This window comes from Trichophyton benhamiae, assembly GCF_000151125.1.
Source record: "Trichophyton benhamiae CBS 112371 chromosome Unknown Abenha-F-W-01a06.fp72, whole genome shotgun sequence".
NCBI classification, from domain to species: Eukaryota; Fungi; Ascomycota; class Eurotiomycetes; order Onygenales; family Arthrodermataceae; genus Trichophyton; species Trichophyton benhamiae.
The window spans coordinates 111,000-124,920 of NW_003315105.1; the positions used below are offsets into that span (position 1 = coordinate 111,000).

General features: G+C 47.7%; 4 protein-coding genes across 4 annotated transcripts; 2 read left to right on the plus strand and 2 right to left on the minus strand.

The window, feature by feature from the left end:
* Positions 1-675: 675 nt before the first annotated feature.
* ARB_07474 (uncharacterized protein) lies at positions 676-2,095 on the plus strand (the record flags this gene model as incomplete). The annotated part of the gene is made up of 2 exons (XM_003014123.1): positions 676-800; positions 871-2,095. The coding sequence occupies 2 exons, from the start codon at positions 676-678 to the stop codon at positions 2,093-2,095; spliced, it is 1,350 nt and encodes a 449-aa protein (XP_003014169.1).
* A 603-nt stretch (positions 2,096-2,698) lies between these two features.
* Positions 2,699-3,082, minus strand: ARB_07475 (50S ribosomal protein Mrp49; the record flags this gene model as incomplete). The annotated part of the gene is made up of 1 exon (XM_003014124.1): positions 2,699-3,082. One exon carries the CDS (start codon positions 3,080-3,082, stop codon positions 2,699-2,701), a length of 384 nt encoding a protein of 127 aa, XP_003014170.1.
* A 764-nt stretch (positions 3,083-3,846) lies between these two features.
* ARB_07476 (uncharacterized protein) lies at positions 3,847-7,410 on the plus strand (the record flags this gene model as incomplete). Its single annotated transcript, XM_003014125.1, has 4 exons — positions 3,847-3,918; positions 3,991-6,488; positions 6,542-6,740; positions 6,796-7,410. 4 exons carry the CDS (start codon positions 3,847-3,849, stop codon positions 7,408-7,410), a joined length of 3,384 nt encoding a protein of 1,127 aa, XP_003014171.1.
* A 4,223-nt stretch (positions 7,411-11,633) lies between these two features.
* ARB_07477 (IBR finger domain protein) lies at positions 11,634-13,346 on the minus strand (the record flags this gene model as incomplete). The annotated part of the gene is made up of 3 exons (XM_003014126.1): positions 11,634-12,570; positions 12,640-13,165; positions 13,256-13,346. 3 exons carry the CDS (start codon positions 13,344-13,346, stop codon positions 11,634-11,636), a joined length of 1,554 nt encoding a protein of 517 aa, XP_003014172.1.
* Between the last annotated feature and the right edge of the window lie 575 nt (positions 13,347-13,921).

Here is a 13,921-nt window from a genome sequence, read left to right on the forward strand (position 1 = left end):
TGCTGATCCTAAAGACGGAAATGTTTGCAGCAGGAAGTAAAATAGGGACAAGTTTCGATGCCAACGCGGAGAGGCAAGGATTCAACCATTCACAAATGCTGATTTGTGGAGGGTTGATCACGAAGCTGCTTGCTGGGCCTCAAGGTTGCGCAGTGGTTTTTCCTTTGGTGTGGAGCTTTCGGGCCCTACCAGCTGGTCTGGCCGACGTGCGCACACTCGGGATCCTGTCGGGAAGAAAGAGCCTGCAGGTTTTGAGGCGCCTCAGGACGGGCGAGATGAGTTGTCTTAAGAGTCGGAGAATATGATCATGCGCTGCGACTGCGCTGGGAGGTTCGAGTTGGAGAAATACAGCGGCAGTTCGCAGTTTGAGCGCGGCTTGGCGCAGCAGTGGCGGCTTAATGCCCCTGCTTAGATAAGCGCCAGGGACAACGAAGCTCAGAGACGTCTTGGCCCCCTGGAATCACGGTGTGCAGGCAGCTGTAGAGGGCGTAGAGGTCCGGCGTGCGAGGCGAGGCGCGAGAGCGAAGATGTTTTGGAGAGGTTGAAGAAGGCGAAGAAGGTGAAATTGCGGTTGAAGTCGAAGAAAAAGAAAAAGGTCGAGGTTGAAATGTCCAAATTAGGCACTGGCGGATTTATGCACCACGTGACTGACATAAGGCCCCCAAAAGCGTGTTTATGAAATGTTCCTTTTTTTTTTTTGGCGAATGCGAAGCTGAACGAGCAGCCGAAGAAGACGAAGACGAAGACGACGACGACGACGACGAAGACGAGAGCGGGGAGAGAGGATACGACGGGACGAGGTGATCAGGCTGTCCATTCTCATGCCGTACGCCGCGAGCAGGCCATCACACCCGCTACTCTGCTCCATAGACGGCCGGCTCCTGCTATGACCACCATGCTTCGAATCAACATCCCACCCGTCACCCGCGCGATCCTCACAAGCATAGCGGTGCTCTTCATTTTGCATACGGCGACAAGATACAAGTATTATGTTGTTGGTGAATCATCGTCCTCGTTTTCTGCGGTGCCATACCTCCTCGCCGTTCCGTCGAAGATCCTCTTCTATCCATGGACACTTATATGCGCAACCTTTGTGGAACAGAATATTGTCACTCTGTTGATTAACGGAGCTACAATGTTTTACGGAGGGAAATATTTGGAACGGGCCTGGGGCTCGAGGGAGTTTGGGAAATTCATTCTAGTGCTTGCCTTGGCCTCCAATTTGTCCATGGTGTTGCTCTACCTGACCACGGCTGCGATCCGCGGCAAGCCTGAGATTGCGTATGTACTTTTCTTGGGTCTTTCGAGTCTTCCTCTAATAACAGTGTTCTACAACATGCTAACTTCCTCGTCTTCTTTTAGCATGAAAGGAATTGGTGGTGGAATTGCTGTGCAGTCCTCATTCCTAGTAGCCTTCAAGCAGCTAGTCCCCGAGCATACCGTTACCATTCTCCGTGGCCTCGTAAAGATAAGAGTGAAGCATTTCCCGGCTATATTTCTCCTTCTCAACTTTATCGGTGCACTCTTTCTCGGAACAGACGTTGCATTTCATCTCAGTTGGCTGGGACTGCTCATCAGTTGGACATTCCTGCGATTCTTCAAATACCAGCCTGATCTCTCGGGGACCTCCACCAGTGGTCGGGGAATCAAAGGTGATGCCAGTGACACCTTCGCCTTTGCATGTTTTTTTCCAGATGCCATACAGCCACCTATCAACTTCGTTGCAGAGCGAATATTCGCTATTCTAGTGGCCATCCGTATCTGTACCCCATTCTCAACAGAAGACGTCGCTTCTGGGAATGAGCAGGTATTGGCGCGTGGAGAAGCTGGTCTTCCGAGTTTGTTGAATAATAACGTCCGTGGAACACCTAGATCTGGGAAGAGGGAAGAAGCTGAACGACGGAGGGCACTCGCACTCAAGGCTTTAGATCAGAGGTTACAGTCTGCAAGTTCAAATAGAGCAGCACAGCAGGCCGCAGCATCTGCTGCGCCGTCGTCCCAAACTTTAGCTCCTGCTGCTACCCCCACGGCCCCGGTAGTTCCCGCTGGTGAAACAATGCTAGGTGAAACCAATTATACCCCTGACCGCTCCTAATAACCCTAACTAGTACCTCCTCACTACCACACATGCCATGAACTTATTAATGAAATAGTCAGCATTGAGAATACCTATCTTTGATATTTGGTGCACTATATCTCAGAATGCATTTACCCATCTCCGTTCAGCTACCGTTCATATTGCATGCCCTTTCTCTCCATCTCATATACCTTGGGCCAGGTATATGCACTGTACATTGCATTGAGTTTTTCTGTCGTCTTTAGTTGCGCTTTTGCGAAGTTGCAGCTGGATACTAGGATTCTTCACTTGTTTTCTTTCATTTCCCTTATTCCGAAGATTATTGTATTTTATTTTGCTAATACAACTTCCTCGGGAAACACTTGTACGTTATTGTCAAAACGGGCCCGTGTCTGAGTAATGCGTTTCTATCAAGACAATCCAATATGCCTAGTTCTAATATACAGACCAAGAAGGAAAACCAACTAACTCCTTACCAGCATCGATCACCCCCATGCTAACACTAAGCAGCCTCCTTTTTCCAGGGTGCTTAAGCGAATAAACAGTGAAAAGGAGCAAGTCAATAGGTAAATTACAGGATAGAAAGGGAATAGGAAGGAAAATCGGGACTCATGTAAATCATTACTCCTCCCTCTGTTTGGCAACTGCTGCCTTTGCAGCCTCCAACATGGCTTCCTGGTCCTTTTTCGCCTTGCGAACCATGGCCACTCGCTGTCGATCGATTTCACTCTGGGCGTTCAATTGCTCTTGTAATTCCATCTCTTTCTTATCTTCTTCTGCTACCGGTACATTCTCGGCCTTAGTTGCTGCTTTAAAGGCTGCCCATATTTGTTCAACGTCCTTGCCTTTCACATCGATGGCCTTGACTATCTCCGACTCCGTCGGGGGCGGAGCATAGCTATCGAGAGTCCCCGTTGTTGCCGCAGCCGATCCATCGGCAGGTTTGGCCGAGTATATGGATAATATTGCAGGTCCAGCTTCGTCATCTAGTTGTTTAACGGTCATTCCCACGCCAGGGTTGTAGTATTTTAATCGGGGCAGACATAAGCGCCAGAATCTCCGAGCTCCGTGATGGCCCTCATGCATGTTCTTGTAATATGTAAGATGGAGGCGAGTGACTTGGGGTATGGTCGAAGTTCCATTGGCCGATTGAGCGGGTAAAATTGCAGCTCCAAGACCGACTCTGATATGAAGAAGCTATCCGTCAAAACAGTTAGAGATCAGCTTCAATCGCAAATATACCACTGGAAATTGGTCTCAATTCATATCATAGCAACTAAAGAAGATCCACATACCCTCTAGAAGGATAGCGTCAAAGTCAGCATATGATTTAAAACTTGAATGTCAAGACTTAAAAAGGGACCTACAGCTTTCAAGGCCCTCATCCTCCGAAGAATTGAAACCATTGTGACAGATTGAGCCGGGAATTTTCCCGCAACAACAATTAGAGTATAATCTCAAACGAGTAACAATTAACAAGAAGGTGAACGAAAACAACGCTGGCTTCCTGCCTTGCTTTGCTTTGGTATCGTTCAATTATTCGAGCTTCGACATCGACAGTGAGGTGGACGGCCTCGAGAATTTTGGGATTCCCGGAAGAAATAAACGCCGATACCGATCTGGAAAATCTCCACGTGACTCCAAGATTTTCTGAGTCATCATCTTGATAAGAAAACCCCCACGTATAATCATCGTGTAAATTTCGATAGAGGAGAAGAAGTCCAAGATTGAGAAGCTGAAATTGAAGGTATCTCTATATCTTCGCCAGCATGGCCGCCTCTGTCTCCGCGGCTGCCGCTGTCGCGCTTGACAGCTCCAAAAACACTTTGAAACTCGAGAATGTGAGTGCTATTAGACCCCTGCAATCCCCCGCTTCATCCAATGGTTGACTATGGTATTGATCAGTATCATAGACAGAGAAAAGAGATACGCTCATTGCTCTGGAGAAGAAATACCAGGCAGTATGGAAGGAGAAAAAGGTCTTCGAGGTGGATGCTCCATCTCTCTCAGAAATCCCCGCGCAAAGCATGACATCGGCCGAGCTGCACGAGAAGTACCCAAAGTTCTTTGGAACCATGGCTTTCCCCTATATGAATGGAACTCCCCATGCCGGACACAGCTTCACGGCGAGCAAGATTGAATTTATGACCGGAGTTGCACGATTGGAAGGAAAACGGGCTTTGTTCCCCCTTGGATTCCATTGTACTGGTATGCCTATTCGCGCGTGTGCGGACAAGCTGGTGGACGACATAAAAAAATTCGGCAAATATTTTGAGAATTATAAGGAGGAGGAGGAAGTTGATGCTATACCTGCTCCAACTCAGGAGATTGCTAAAGAGGACCTGTCGAAGTTCTCTGGTAAAAAGAGCAAAGCTGCCAGCAAAGCAGTTAAGCTGAAATACCAATTCCAAATTATGATGGCTCTTGGCATACCCCTTGAGGAAGTTCACAAATTTGCGGATCCAGAGCATTGGCTTCAGCACTTCCCACCCCTCTGGATTAGAGATCTTGACAGTATGGGCGCAAGAGTAGACTGGAGAAGGCAGATGGTAACAACTGATGTCAATCCCTACTTTGATTCCTTCGTTCGTTGGCAGATGATCCGTTTGCATGAAATGGGCAAGATTCTCTACGGGAGCCGGTACACAATCTATTCGCCAAAGGATGGACAACCTTGCATGGACCATGACAGACTTGATGGAGAGGGTGTTGGGCCCCAAGAATATACTGCAATGAAACTCAAGGTCAAGGAGTGGTCTCCAAAGGCAAAGGAGATCGTCCAGGGAAAAATTGAAGAGGATGCCAACGTTTATTTTGTCCCTGCAACATTGCGGCCCGAGACCATGTATGGACAGACTTGCTGTTTTGTGGGCCCTGCCATATCATATGGCATTTTTAAGGTTAAGGAGAAGGAATACTACGTTGTTACGAAGAGAGCAGCTTGGAACATGGCGTTCCAGGGTATCTTTTTCGATGTTAACAACCTTCCCAAATCCCAGGATGAACTTCCTCCAGTTGTTGAAGCCCCTGGTTCTGCACTCATTGGCACTCTTGTCGATGCTCCACTTTCATTCCACAAAGAGGGTGTTAGAATTCTTCCCATGGAAACCGTGTCTGCTAACAAGGGAACTGGTGTTGTTAGCTGTGTGCCATCTGACAGTCCTGATGACTTTGCAACCATTTCAGACCTTGCAAAGAAAGCCGACTACTACGGCATTCAGAAGGAGTGGGCGGAGCTTGAAATCCACCCACTAATTGAAACACCAACTTATGGCAATCTCACAGCTCCAGCTCTAGTGAAGCAGCTGAAGATAAACTCGCCAAAGGACACCGTCCAGCTTGCTCAAGCCAAGGATCTAGCATATACGGAGGGTTTCTACAAAGGCAAAATGCTTGTTGGTGAATTCAAGGGGGAGCCAGTTCAAACCGCTAAAGAGAAAGTTCGCAATTCTCTCATTAAGAGCGGTGACGCCTTCCCATTTGCTGACCCTATGGGCAAAGTCACGAGTAGAAGTGGTGATGACTGTGTTGTTGCATATCTTGGCCAATGGTTCCTCAATTATGGTGAAAACGACCCTGAATGGCAGAGCACCACGCTCAAGTATGTGACAGATGATTTGAATACCTACTCTGAAGAAACACGACACGGTTTCGAAAAGAATCTCGACTGGCTCAACCGCTGGGCTTGTGCTAGAACTTACGGTTTGGGATCCAAACTACCCTGGGACCCCCAGTTCCTCGTTGAGAGTTTGAGTGACAGTACTATATACCAGTGCTATTACACCATCTCTCACCTTCTCCACGCAGACCGATATGGAAAGGAGCCTGGCAAGCTTGGCATCAAACCCGAGCAAATCACCAATGACATTTGGGATTATATCTTCGCCAGACGTGAACTTGACGATGATCTAGTCCAGAAGAGTGGAATCAGCAAGGAATCTCTTTTGACTCTAAGGCGGGAATTTGAATATTGGTATCCACTGGATGTTCGAATTTCAGGGAAGGACCTTATCCAAAATCATCTTACATTCTTCCTCTACGTCCACATTGCCTTATTCCCGCGAGAGTACTGGCCTCGAGGTGTACGAGCCAACGGACATCTACTTCTCAACGGAGAAAAGATGAGCAAGAGCACTGGAAACTTCTTAACCCTTAGGGATGCAGTTGATAAGTACGGTGCAGATGCCACCCGTATCGCTTTTGCGGATGCTGGTGATGCCATTGAAGATGCAAACTTTGATGAAACCGTGGCCAACAGCAATATCCTCCGCATGTACACTCTTAAAGAGTGGATTGAGGAAACCGTTGCAGACAAGTCTCTCCGCACTGGACCTACAGATGCATTCTTGGACAAAGTATTTGATAATGAAATGAACGCACTTGCAAGAGAGGCAAGGAAACACTATGCCGAGTAAGTTTGAGACACCTATCGCCAACCTTGAAAACGCTAACACATCTGTCTAGCACCAATTTCAAACTAGCTTTGAAGTCTGCCCTTTACGATTTCACTAGTGCAAAGGACTTCTACCGTGAGGTGGCCACCGCTTCCGGTATTGGCATGCACCGTGACCTGATTCTTAGATATGTCGAGCTACAAGCTCTCTTGATAAGCCCAATTGCACCTCACTGGGCGGAACATATGTGGCTTGATGTTCTTAAAAAGGTATTTGGCCAATATTACCAGCATTGACGAAGCAACATGACTAACGCAACAATAGACGGACTCTATCCAAAATGCTCGCTTTGCCGATGTTCCCGAGCCTGTCCCTGGCCTATCAGCAGCTCTTGTCTATATCCGTTCCACAACCTCGAACATTACTTCTTCGGAAGCAGCCTTCATTAAGAGAATCTCGAAGGGCAAGAACGTTAAATTTGACCCCCGAAACCCTAAGAAGATTACCATCTTTGTTTCCAGGAAGTTCCCAGCATGGCAAGATAAATACATTGAACTTGTCCGTGAAGCCTTTGACGCTGTCAACTTAACTATCGATGATAAGGGACTCAACGCCAAAGTTGGCAAGTTGGGTGAGATGAAGAAAGCAATGCCCTATGTTCAAACTTTGAAGAAACGTTTGATTCAAGGCAATGAGAAGCCGGAGGATGTTTTCAGCCGAGAAATGCCCTTTGATGAGGTACAAGTTCTCCATGACATTACCGGGAACTTGAAGAAGGTTACGGGAGCCAAGGAGGTTGAGATCATCGCCGTTGAAGAGGGTGGGAACGCAGGAACCAATTTTGAAGGGATTAGGAAAGAAGGGCTGTCCCCTGTTGCACAGAGCGCAGTCCCTGGACAACCCAGCTTTAACTTTGAGAATATTGAGGCTGCTGCATGACGCGTGAGTTGTCATACAATGCAAGTATCCGAGATAAACCAGCTTCTGGGAGCCATCGGGTTTCAAATGTGGCTTAGGGAAATCCTATGATAGATTAAACAAGAAGCACGCTAAAGACTTAAATAGCTTTAAATAAAAGAACGAACATCATTCCAATCCAAGCTTTTTACGCCGTCTTAGGGCAGCACGTGTATTGGTAAGATCTTGATAATAACTGGGGACCAATATCGAAATAAACATCCAAGTCAGGAGCGCGGTGCTAAAGCTGTCAAGATAAAAATATCCCTTCCATGAAGATACAGATCTTTCCCAAAGTTTCCTATAAAGATGAACTGACAATCGCGGGAGACATCCCATACCCTTTTGAAAAAGACAACAAACAACGCCATCGACACTAATATAACAGAAGACACAAAAGGAACATTAAACAGATACCTAGCAACACAAGTCTAATCCGGAGAAGAGAAACCATCCCATGGTAAACTTTTTTAGGATCCCACCCTTTCCGTCCTTCTGTAGATCGTGCCGACAATGACAGCGTGAAAAGACAAAAAAACGATATTAAAGGTAGAAAGATAAATGGGAGTCGATATGTTCGATCACTGCAACCACAGTGAGAGGCGTTATTATGGGTGAAGTTCATTGCCCAGCATACCTATCAGTGGGATTCTTCAGAAGTTATCCGCTTGAAGTAAGCTTTGGCCATTTCGTAAGAAGTCCTGTAATATAAGATTAGTATCCCGATTTATCAATGTGTAGAGTAGCTGAACAAGACCAAGGGGGAGCACTAGTGTAAACATACCAGCAAATAGCAGTGCTAGGCATTGTGGCAATTATTCTTGGGCGCATTCCACGGAGGAATCCGGCCCAGCCATACTGATTTTTTATGAGTTTTGCAGCGTTGAATAACCCCTTAGCGGTTCTTGCCTCAGGATCCTGCGCTGTACCTCTTGTTTGTAGGACAGTCTTGATAACATCTAGAGGAGTCGTAACAGCGGCGGCAACCGCGCCCGCCAGACCACCGGCGATGCAATGGGTGAAGGGATCATATCGTTTCGTCGGGTTCATTATCTTGGACGTCGATTCGTATGCCATGAATTGGGCGGCCGTGAACGGAATAGTCATGCACAACGTAGTTGGGTAGGAGACATAGAAGGCGCGAAGGCCCTCGGTTCGATAAACTGTTCTGGCGCATTGGACAAGGGTTCTATGAGTCGATCCGTGAACTTGCATGCGCTGCTTGATAACTGTAGAGAAAAATTAGCTGGTAAGTATGGAATTTTGGCGCATTTGTATTGTTACATACCATCGAATGGGTTCATAAGCGCATCACTTGTGATAGTTGCGGCAGCACCACTCAGAGCTAGAAATACAAAGTTAATACTCCTTCTAGTGATCCTATAACGAGAGAAATTGACTGACCTGCAGCAAGTGGGTGGTGGCCTGAGCCGACATTTCCACCAGCAAGCTCTTTCACAACTTCGTATGTGCCAAAATATACGGCGTGAGCGGGTCCTGTGCCAGCGCAATTTTTATATCAGTTTCTCGTTCGCAAATACGGCTGAAGTCGCACTTCTAACGGCTCATAGCAGCGTGAAAAACCCTGTAATAATCATACCAGCTCCCACAATAACGCTAGAAACTCCCTTCCATAGCGCCCTCCAGCCCTCGATACGTGAAATGGTTGATACGGCGTGGGTGAGGCCAGTGTAAAGTCCGCCCGCGCCGGGATTTAGGACTTGCATTCGAGTCTAAACAGTTCAAGAACATGCTCAATCAGTATTTTATGCACAAGTAAAGCGAATTAATGACCAATATCAATTCCTCCGGCTAGAGAAGCGTACCTTCAGCAAGTCTACCGGATACATGACCGAATGCTCCTGTACAAGCGGTCCAAGTTAGTACCAGTATATAGCCTCCTCTATATCAATGCGGAAGGTAGTAAAAGACGTACTGCAATGCCAGCAAAGGCGCCTGCCAGCATATTATGGCCGAGGGTGTAGTTCTCTGGGAGCGCCTCATAGCTATACATGAAGAAGCCAACAGTCAGCAAAAAATCAGCCCCCTCTCCTCACTGCCGCCACCAGCACAAGGAGAATCAATATACTGCCGAATGCAACACTTCGGCACTGTCTGAGAGTCAAGACATACTCAAATTCTTCAGCCGCAACAGGATGATGCTCTGTAGAAGCCATGAAAGGCTCGTGGATGCAGCCGGAGCCGCCTGATTCAACCGTGACCTTCACGGTGACTGGATTCCCGAAGATTCGTGAATCCTCAGACCGAAGACGAGGGATTTCTTCAGCCAGACTGTCCTTTAGACCCCTGGAGCCAAGTCGAGGTTTGAGAGCTGAGAAGTCGGAGGATGGGAAAAAACAGAGTGGTGACGGAGAGAGTTTTCCCTGCTAAGATAGAGGTACAAAGACTAGGTACCTAGTTAACCAACAAGTGCTCCGTAACAACAACCGAACGACCAGCAAGGCAGCGCTTGGAGCAAAGGTATCAGGTGAGACGATGGTCTGAAGAAGTGAAGAAGTGAACCAGAGCAGGCGTCGCTAACGAAGATATTCTTTTCAGCCCAAAAATTTTGACAGTTTTCTTTTTCTCCGATCGACTAGGCGGACCTCCGCTCTATTTAACTATTACATGGATGGAGCGCGCTGGCTGGCCTTTAGTCGACAGCAACAACCAAGACTCCCTTCTACGATGACCGGATACGAAGTGCTCTGGCGCATTCCTCGTCTCAGCAGGCCCCTCTACAGCTTGCTCTTCGAGCAGCAATAATATGTCAACCTGCGCAACGGCCCTCTTTAGTACCGGATCCGAACTGAGCGCGCTTGAACGAAAGCTCCGACAATCCACCTCGGACAACGGATTTAACGAGCCAGCTATCCCCATCCTTCTCCCAGAGGGCAGGCCCCCCGGTTGGTATTCTGATGCTGCTGCACCCTTATCCCAGCAAGTTTACGTACTGAGCGCGCAACGGGTGTGCCGGAAACCGCCAAAATCAATTAGTTATCAGATCCTCCCCCGGAAACACGGCCGAGATACAGAAGTGCAGGAGGAGCGCGCGGTACTGACGGGGCCTCTAGGTCCATGGTTAGGTATTGGAGGAACAAAAGTGTCCGTTCCATACGCGGCTCCGCCCTCCTGTGCTCCTCGGCTGGCTGCGTTGACGCCCTTCCCTCCCAGCCGGTTTTCGCTACTCTGCTCCGTGTGCGTGTGGAGTGCTGTGAAAATCTGATAAGAAAGTTCCGTGCCTTTTTTTTTTTTTTTTTTCTTCGCCTCCTGGCTTCTGTGCTCTGCAAGGATAGCGAAGCTCTCTCCTTGCTCACGGCCGTTCTTCCACGTTTCGTATAGGGTGTCCAGACAATCTCGTGGATTGTCTTTCGTCCTGGCTCGACCTGGCTTAATCCCAGAGCTGTTTTCAACGAGGACTGACTCAAGTTGACTTGATCTTTCCCAACCTTTTCCGCTTTCTTTTCTTTTTCTCCTTTTTCTCTGAATTCTTTGGCTCGAAGATGTTTTGATATTTTTGATCTGATAAGAAATTTGTCACGTGAGAAATAAAGTTCCTACTAGTTTACCTCGGCTAATTGACAAAAAGGGCAAGAGATGGGCAATTGATAATGCTTGGTATTGAAAGATGCCAGCGGTTGCAAGAGCTTTCTAATTATTAATAGTATAATAGTTGACGGAAAAATAACAGGCTTTTCTGTTTAGACAGGATCTATTCCGGTTCTATCTTCCTTGGATTCATGAAATTGATGGATAGACTTGGGATTGAACCACAAGGTTCAAGTGACAGTGACGTGCTGTATGTATAGCCCAACTAGGGGTGCAGATATAGATATCTAAATTGGGTTATAATATTGAGTTAAATAGTTTGCTCAGGAAGATGGCAATGCAAGTGATCATAATAATGGATTTTACCATGCTCGTAAGGAAAGTGATTCATGAACGATGGATCTTTTTTTTCAAGAACAATGTAGAATGGAAAATAAACAACGGGAGAGGGGAAATGCAAGCATGCAAGCCGCTAGGAAAGGTCAAGTAGTCGTAATGAATGGCTAGGCATAGCGTATGAGTTAAAAATAAGGTCAAGCGTATGCCGGGTATAAGGAGATAGGAGGTTCAGGAGCATGGGCGTGCCAGCGACCAGAGGGAGTATTTTCTTTTATTATTTCAGATCTACAATGAAAGACCATTCACCTTGAACAGAATTAAGGGGTCAGAATCTTTGGAAGTATCGTAAAGGTGGAGGTAAACATACCGGCTTTTAGATTTTCAGCTGTATCGGAAAGAAGGATAACTCGTCGCTTATTGCAATAAGAAGTCTTGTCGAGAATATCAACTTTCAACCCTGCTAGTTCGGAGATGGGCTTCTCGAACATTTCGCTCAGGTTCTCGACGGCCATCTCAAGGTCCCGCTGATTATCCTCAAAGATTTCAGTCAAGTTGTTGCGCGCAAGGTAGAAGGCAAAGGCATATGTCCACTTAAGCGTCTGCCGACACTCCTGGAGTGTACGTGACGCGGTGTCAAGAAACTGTACTTCGATCCAAGATAGGCCGGATTGAGACTGGAGATTTACCATCATCTTCTCTGTCTTTAAGAACAGGTCTCGGTCAAGCTTGGCTGATTGTTCATGGTTAGCAAAGCGGTTGTAGTAGTGAAGATACCGCTCAAGCGACTGTCGAGAGCGGGTCTGTGTATCCCGTGCATCAGAGGAGCCCTTTTCTTCAAATCTGTTGCAGTTGTACCAGCTAGTCCCATGCTCGGACCAGGGGCCGAGACACATCCAGCAGAATTCATGCTTGCATTTTCTACAGGTCATGTGGTTGCAGCCTCCGTTCTTTTCGATCGTAGAATGGCATTTTGGGCATTCTTTAGTGTTGGCCGAGATCCAGTTTGCCGTTTCCGAATCATCCTTGCACTTTTTAACCCATTTTTTGACTAATGCACAGGGGCATGGCTGGTGGTTGCCGACGTCACATCCAAAGCAGAAGGCGAACGAGCAAGCACAGTGTACCGTCGGGACGATACGATCCAGATCTCGCTCCTTGACACCACACCGAACGGCGAATTCGCAGTTAGGAGCTGGGCACCATTTCAGGTTTGGCATATCATCAACATATGTACGTATCAGGAGAGTTCGGTACCTAGGAAGTAACGGTTGGTATTGTCAATAACGAGGTATAGTCTCAAACGTGTACCCCGGAGTGTCTTACCGATCTCTCACATCCTCGCCGACAAGTAAATCGAGTGACTTCGAATCAATAATCCGATGACACTGATCCTGGGGGCATTCTATTCTCGCAGCTTCGCCTTCTTCTTTAATCTTCTGCCCCAGGTAGTGGCTATAGCAGTCCACGCAGAACCTATGTCCGCAGCGCATTGCATACGTCTGAAGATCCGGTCCGTCTTCACAGCAGATATCACACATGAAACCAGGCATAACTTCAGTCTTTGGGTTCGACGAGAAAGTCGGTCCAAGGCCTGCGTCTTCAAGAGTCTTCTCGGGGTGGTCCATGTATGACTCTATCAGCTTCTCTCTATTCCATCTACTGAACCGAAGCAGGATAGCAGCGCTTTCCGCAGGCAAGCCGAGTATAGAGGAGACTTCATTAATCTGCACATTCTGTTCCCGTGTGATATCGTTTGGACTGAGGGCGGTAGAATCGGTCTCGTACGGCTGCCGTACAGGCTTGATATCTTTCTCGTAGTTGAAGGAGCCTCCGAGTTCTTCTTCGAAATCTGGAGTCAGTCCAGTTAGATCCGATCTGACCAATACCATGAAACACCCAAGATAGCTATGCAGGTAACAAGCCTAATGGGCCGACTTACCGCCGCCTAAGCTCTCGTTGTCGCTGTCCTGTGTATCAAGAAACTCCTGTCCGCTCGATCCATCCGTCATGAAGTCATCGTCTGAGTCCATGGTTGAAGGTGTTCCCGTCGCTTCACAGCCTAGCAGAAGTCGACTTCACGGGGACTTGAGTGCAACAGCAAACGTCACAGCAAACGTCCCAGCAGAAGAGCGATCAAGGCACAGCTCCAGAGGATCGATCTCGGTATATAGCCGGCGGTTAATTTGGTTCCTGTAAGGTATCACCTTTGTCAGTTGTCAACTCGGTTGTCACTTGCAGGGAAAAAAGTGAAGCTCACCTGGTAGCGACAAAGGGAACTGATAAATATTTGCTACCAACGTCACTACCCTTCGTATCGCAGCAGAGAGCTAGTTAACTAGTGGGGGAGGCGAAGGATGTCTCTATTTTAGACGAGTGAGTAACTAAACCGAGCCCCTGAGATATTCACTATCGCAGGCCCAATATCAGGCAGCAGCAGGCAGACGAGCGAAGAGGAGCAGCGGGCGAGCAGGTCGGCAGCAGAGGGAGACGTGAAAACGGTGACTGACCGACAGGCTGACTGGATGACTGGCGCGGGTGACGGAGATCTCGTGGTGGATGTGTTAGTTTGTTAGAGCGGCAGCTGGGGTACCAGCAAAGAACAAGG